Here is a 6,961-nt window from a genome sequence, read left to right on the forward strand (position 1 = left end):
AATTGCAGCGTACAAGACGCGGGTGACGAGGGACTTTACAATGTTAGAAAACAGTTTGAACATACCCCCGTCCAGCTCATGGCTACATTCCGCTTCAGGCTCCTCATGGACCGTGTCAAGATTCGTGAGGTTTGGTTGAGGAGAGAAAACCATCTCCTCGATGTCATCGCTGCTCAGGGGGTTACTGTTGCCGCTCTCCTCATCACACCCCTTTTGAGGCTCCTCGCTCACTGTGTCAAGATCCATCGGGGTTGTGCTGGCCGGTTGAGGAGACGCTTCTCTCCCCCTGGTGTTATCCTTGCTCAGGCGCTGCTCTGGCTACTGTCATCGCTGTGCTGGCTGTTGTCTTCCTCCTCCACCTCTTCATCCCCCTTCGACTCTTCCTCCTCTTCGCTGCTGCTGCTGACAGGCTGGAGCAGATATTCGAATTCAGAGTCTGTGGATGAAGCGGGAGAGGGCTGAGGAGCTGCAGGTTCAGTCTTGGAAGGATTCATTGTTGATGAATAAACCCCAAAGAGTTTGGTTGCTGGAGCGGAAACTGAAACACTGGAAACTGGTCACTGAAACACATCCATCTCTATTTATTTCAAGGCTGAGGGGGGCGGTTGGAAGGGGTTGCAGGGGGGTGTGGCTATGCAAACAGGACCTTTTTCAACACTACAATCTCCTGCCACTGCTGGCTGGCACGGAATAATGTGGTAATCTCGTCCCCCCACCTGTTAAAAAATTTCCATCCAAGTTATACAACGAAGGTTCATAGTCTTCTGAGAAACACCACATTCTGTGTTGAACCTGTACATACCCATTACCTCGTTTTTATCCCCTAGCCCCTTGGCTACAACTTTGTAGTACCATCTCCCCGAACTGCTGCCGTGCGTCTCCCACATGGCTTTAAAGATCCTGGAATCAGCTCTCGCCTGCGGGGTGCTGCTGCTGCCGCCAGCCCTGGACCTCTCGCTCTGCCTCATCACTTTGGTCAGCGGGTCGCAAGTGTTTTCAGGTTGTTCTGCAGGATATCGTCTTTTCTTATTTGCTGGGTCTCGGTCTCTTACAAAAAACACAGCTCTGTGATGAGGAACATATGCTAGCCTCTGATTTATCTCGAGCAAACGCTGTTTTTACCATCTAAATAATTACCCCAATAAATAACTCAGACATCCGTTGTCTCATGTTTCCCATGGGTCAAAATGTGCAAAATCACTACTCTGTTTTAGCTGTATGTCCATTTTTGTTTTATTCATCTCACACTACATAATAATGGCTGTGTCTTTTTTAAATAGCTGTTTCACACCTCTACAATTACTCAAACCTAACTCAAGGACATCTGTCGTGCCCTCTTTTGAAACTAAATATCTGGTCAACTATATTTAATATACAAATCACTACTATACTTTCTATGTACCATTTGTTTTATTCACTATATAACATTACAAACAGAAACCCCAATAATAACGGTTATGTCTTTTTTTTAAATAGCTGTTTCACAAAGCTTCTGATTGGATAACCTTTCGCCTAGAACTGTCAAATCGAGTTTGATGAAAGCCGGTATCTATACTGTGTGTGTGTTGGTACACTGCAGGCGATCAGAGTCTGGGAGGGCATAGGCAAAAAAAACGGTGGTCAAAAATAGTAATCCAAGGTCAGAAACAGAGAGTCAGGCAAGGTATAAATGCTGGAGAGTCAGAGCTGGGGTCTAGAACAATCTGGCAGCGTCCTGGTGGGAGGACACTGCCTAAATAGAAGTAAAAACAGGTGCAAACAATAAGGAGCAGGTGAACTAATGATGATTAAGTAAAAAGGCCAAAACTGAGGTGAAACAAAACAGGAAGTAATGTGAAAATAAAAGCATGACAGGAAGCAAGAGGGGCAGGAGCGTGACAAAATTAATAACACCAGAGCGCCTCTTCCTAAAAACGAGAGGATAATGGACAGCACAACAAACCACAAGGGCATAAATTAATTTGAATTTCGCCTCCATAGATAGGTAAACAATGTTATATATACTGATGAAAGGAGATTTGTAGCACTATAAACAAAGCAGATAACTGAGAAAGCCCATATTTCAACTGGCATAATGCAGATATAGTAACTTGTCCAACCTTAGAACGATCCTCTCTAATGTTACAGAAACAACACATTAACAGAAATGCAACGTTTTTTTTTGTTTGTTTGTTTTTTTACCTTAGTGTTAAATCCCACCGAGTACAGCAAACATCACTCCCTTTCAAGTAGCTCCAAGGTTAGTAAATCCAACTGGCGATCTCTGAGTATTCCCCCTAAGGACTAAGCGGTAGAAAATGAATGAATGAATGAATGAATACTACAGCAATAGGCTGAATGGACTTTCCTGAACCATTCTCTTCTCGTGCACTGATTTACTAAGCTCAGCAGATGCTGGAGTTTGAGTCTGCTTTGTGTTTTTGTTGACCCACTGTTAGGCTTCTTGTTTCCCTGCACAATGAAATTCTTCCTTTGCTGTCCACAATGAATACCAAACAATATAGAGTCTGAATATAAAATAAAAATAGATAAATAGTAATACAAAATAAAGGCACTTTAAAAACAGCAAGTGAAAAAATTATAAAAATAAGAATATATGCTACAATCAGATGCATGTGCAACAGACAAGCAATTGGTGTGCAATTATGCATGTGCAAACTGAGAATGTACACAGTACAGGTGACAGGTGGCATTACATGAAATAATTCCTGATTATAAACTCTTGTCATGCTTTTGCGCAAAAAATCATCTGGTTTAAAGTACTACAGGCCTGACTGTTTGTGATTATGGCTGATTCACTGTCATTAACACTTGGCAGGCTGTATGTTATCAATAAGTGTTGGTAGCTGTCAGTCATGATGAAGTTTGATACATGGCATAGAAGCAGCTGTGGATGGATGAATGAGCTGCCTCCCATGAGAGAAAATTGGCAAATTATATTCAGTCCTATCTGATACTGTACATTAGACACTACAAGTGATATGCAAGTGATTTTTACTGCAAAATGTCAGGAAATGCATTTTTTATTGCAGTGTGGTTCTTTGCGATAATCCTTTAACCATTTCCTCACCAGCATTAGGGGTTATGTAAATATGGACACAATGTTGGGATTTCTGCCAGCGCTCCCTCTCCCTCACAATCAGGCAATGAAATCGAGCAGCTGGGCGTGGCCGGGGACGAGCCACACAACGGTTGACAATCGGCTCATTAAGCTTTTCTGAGCAACCTATTCTTCATCCCAGTCAACAGTCACCCTCCAGTTAAGCCTTTGTCTTCTAATTACCTAGCCTGTACGGATAAATCTTAGTTTGTACCCTAAATCCGACTACTTAATCCTGGCACTGACATCACCTCTTTGCCAGTTTTTTAACTGGTTTTTTTAACCAGTTTTTTCGGCCAATTTTCTCCTGAGTCTTCTGACTTTTCTGCTCACCTCATTTATTCCAGCATTGCTCCTGAGTTGTCACCAGCCCAACGCCAGCTCAGTTTTCCTGCTCTGTTCCAGCGCCGTACTCCAGCTGCTCCTATCCACACCATCTCAGCCTTCCTGTGGCACCCCTGCATCACACTCCAGCTATCACCCCCGCCTCGCTTTTCTGAGCAACCTATTCTTCATCCCAGCCAACAGTCACCCTCCAGTTAAGCCTTTGTCCTCTAATTACCTAGCCTGTAAGAATAAATCTTTGTGTTTGGACCCTGAATCTGAGACCTGCCTTCTGAGTCCTCTGTTCAGTTGTGGGTAAAGGCCGATCTCTCGTAACAGAACAAGAAACTGATTAAACAAAAAAATCACTCTCAATGAACATTGTGAATTTTACTTAAAGATCACAATGCAACATTGGCAGCAGCTCCTCACAACATAGATGAACTAATTAATTCAATTTAATTTCTGCCTGAATTCTACCCAAAATATAAATAAAAATCAAGTGAGACTGAAGTAATCTTTTTAAAGATTGACTAAACTACTAGGTCTGAGCCTAACTACACACACTGCATAATTTGGAAAAATACCAATACAGTGGGCAAGAGGCTTGGGGGGTGCTGAGAGAAGAGCTGGCTGTGGATATCCCCTGGCCAGAGAGAAATGGAGGATGACACAGAATCACAGGGCACCTACTGTATGCCACATAGGGCTCTTTTGTGGTGGATAACTGCATAAGCATGAACAGTTTAGTGAACCCCATATCTATAGGTAGGTAAATTATTTACAAATGTGTGTGGAGAGTTGTGAACCTGTATCTCAGTCTCTGTGTGTGTACTCAGATTTGTCAATGTGTAAAGAGATCTGCAAATATGCATTCAGATTTGTAAAGGCATAAAGGAATCTGCAAATGTGTACTAAGATGTGTAAATGTGTACTGGAATTTGCAAATGTATCCACAAATGTGTAAATATGTTTTGAGATGTGTAAATGTATAAACAAATCTGTAAATACAAATAAAATTTGTTCATGTGTAAAAGAATCTGAAAATATATGCATGCCCATGAAAAATGGGATTGTTTTTTTTACACCTTGGATACATTTTTTACATGTGATTTGTGCTACATTCCTGCCATCTCCGACTTCTGCAAATATGTGCCAGTGATTTAGATTTTATTTGCCCTTAGCTAAGGCTCATATGCTCAGGCTTCATACAGCTCAGCTCAGCTCGGACTATACCTCAGTGGTGAGACAGCCAGGCTCTATGAGATTGGCTGTAAATATACTTTGTTGCGGTATTTTTTTATTTTTATTTTTTTAGTGAAGTGGTACACTGGCACTACTTTTACACACTTTGGAGGTGAAACTAAGTAAGCAGAGGGGGCCTGCCCAGCTCACAGGAATTTCAAGGTAGGCACACTGTATTTTATGGAGGCGCACAGACTCGATCAGATGAGGTCTACTTTTAGCAGTGTGTGTTTGCGGTCTTGTTTCTCTGAAATGCATTCTCAACCAAACGGCTTTTAGTTTTCCTGTGTTGAATGCCAGAGCTAAATGTTAAGTCACTGCAGCTAATAGCTGACACAGACTAGACTAGACTAGACGTTATTGGCATTACACATGTATAAGGCAACGAAATGCAGTTTAGCATCTAACCAGAAGTGCAATACCAGCAGTGCAGAGTGCACAGTATCTACAGTATGTACAGTCAGAACTAATTTACTGATAGATACAGTATGTACAATTGATATTTACAGTAAGATATATAAGGTAATGTACAAGCTACACTGTTTGACTAGCAGCTAAACAGGTTGCTAACTGTTGTAGTTAGTTACCAAACAGCTGTATGCTAATGCTGTTGTCAGCTGTTCTGCCTCCGAGCGGGTAACATTACTGACTAATGCAACGCTGTGTGTAATGACTACATTTATAGTTTGTCAGCCTATAGATTTTGTTAACCTACTGACTTCATGTTTGCCAACTCTTCTCACAGTTGTTTTCACAGTTATGAAGCTCAGCACAACAATAATCTCACATCCCAAATGCATGCATGCAACAAAGACACTTGATTGATATTTCAAGACCAACTCTTCTACCAGAACACAGAGATCTGTATTCCAACAAGACAACTGTCATTCAGGGCACTCAGATAAAAAAAAAACAGGAGGCATTACACTGTGGGTACACTGTATTTTATTTGATTACTTTTAGCATAAACCCAGATTCCATTACAATGGATCAACATGGCGCCCACCGAGGCAAACGTGTTTGCGGGCTCCACTCTTGAATGCCGTTTTTTTCTTCATTTTCTTCTTTTTTGTGTGTTTTTTGCTTTTTCTGCAGTGCACAAATGTCATGCACTGCTTACATACAACAGACAGGCATTGCTGGATATCGCCAACTCACAAAGCCACTGGGAATTTACTGGTTTCATACCACCGGAGCTACAACTCATTGTTCGCTCCAGTGAAAATAACAACAATGGCGAGGACACCCACCATCGCCCTCGGGGAGCCCCCGGAGCACCAGGCACAAGCGAGCAGGCTGAAATCAGGAGAGCGACCCGGAGATGGAGATGCAAACAGGGCAGGCGAGGGGGACTCCATGCTAGGCTAAAAACTTGCGCTACCCGACCGCCATTACCCAGCCTCTTCCTTGCTAACGTACAGTCTCTGGAAAACAAACTGGACGAGCTAAAGGCTAGGATTACAACACAACGGGAAATCAGAGAACGCTGTGCTCTAGTTCTCACTGAGACCTGGCTTTCTGACAGAGTTCCAGACTCAGCGATTCAGCTACAAACACACACTCTACATCGAAGTGACTGCACTGCCGCTTCAGGGAAGGTACAGGGAGGTGGTGTGTGTGTGTTCATTAATAACTCATGGTGTGGAGATGTATGGACTGTTTATAAGCACTGTTCGCCAGACGTAAAGTTTTTATTGCTGAAATGCCGGCTCTATTATCTAGCCAGAGAGCATAGTGCTGTGTTTTTAGCTGCTGTATATGTTAGCTCAAGAGCTAATCCCTGTGCGGCTCTCAGCAAACTCTATGATGTCATCAACGCGCTAGAGACAGCTCACCCCGATGCTGTATTTATCGCTGCAGGCGACTTTAACCAGTGCAATTTAAAGACTGTACTCCCCAAATATTACCAACATGTGAACATTCCCACTCGGGGCAAGAACACTCTAGATCATGTGTACAGTAACATACTGTATGTGGTGCATACAGGGCTGCACCCTGCCCCCACTTTGGACGCTCAGGATTATGCTGAGTATGTGACCAGATACATTAGCACCTGTATTGACAACATTGTGCCCACCATACAAGTCAGGAAGTTTCCCAACCAGAAGCCCTGGATAAACAGTCAGGTACGCCACATGCTGCATGCTCGCTCTCATGCATTCAGATCAGGCAATGAGATGGAGTAAAAAGCTGCTAATTACAGACTGAGGAAAGAGGTCACAGTGGCCAAGAGGCAGTACAGAGAGAAGCTGAATGGCTTCTGTTCTACTGCTGACTCCGGACGGATGTGGA

At 42.9% G+C, this 6,961-nt stretch overlaps 1 protein-coding gene across 4 annotated transcripts in view; it reads left to right on the forward strand.

Moving 5' to 3' along the window:
- The window catches only part of ldlrad2 (low density lipoprotein receptor class A domain containing 2), a 40,854-nt gene that overhangs the window by 31,201 nt on the left and 2,692 nt on the right, over positions 1-6,961 (forward strand). Inside the window, exon 7 of one of the 4 annotated variants that reach the window (XM_020585947.1) lies at positions 3,448-4,382. The exons of 2 other annotated variants lie outside the window; for them this stretch is intronic. In XM_020585947.1, the coding sequence (XP_020441603.1) occupies positions 3,448-3,743 (296 nt within the window). In that variant the 3' untranslated portion in view covers positions 3,744-4,382. Of the gene's footprint in view, positions 1-3,447; positions 4,383-6,961 lie in introns of those variants that run through there. One more of the 4 variants, XM_020585946.1, reaches the window with a different exon arrangement.

This window comes from Monopterus albus, unplaced genomic scaffold (genome assembly GCF_001952655.1).
Source record: "Monopterus albus unplaced genomic scaffold, M_albus_1.0 scaffold388.1, whole genome shotgun sequence".
Taxonomy (NCBI): domain Eukaryota; kingdom Metazoa; phylum Chordata; class Actinopteri; order Synbranchiformes; family Synbranchidae; genus Monopterus; species Monopterus albus.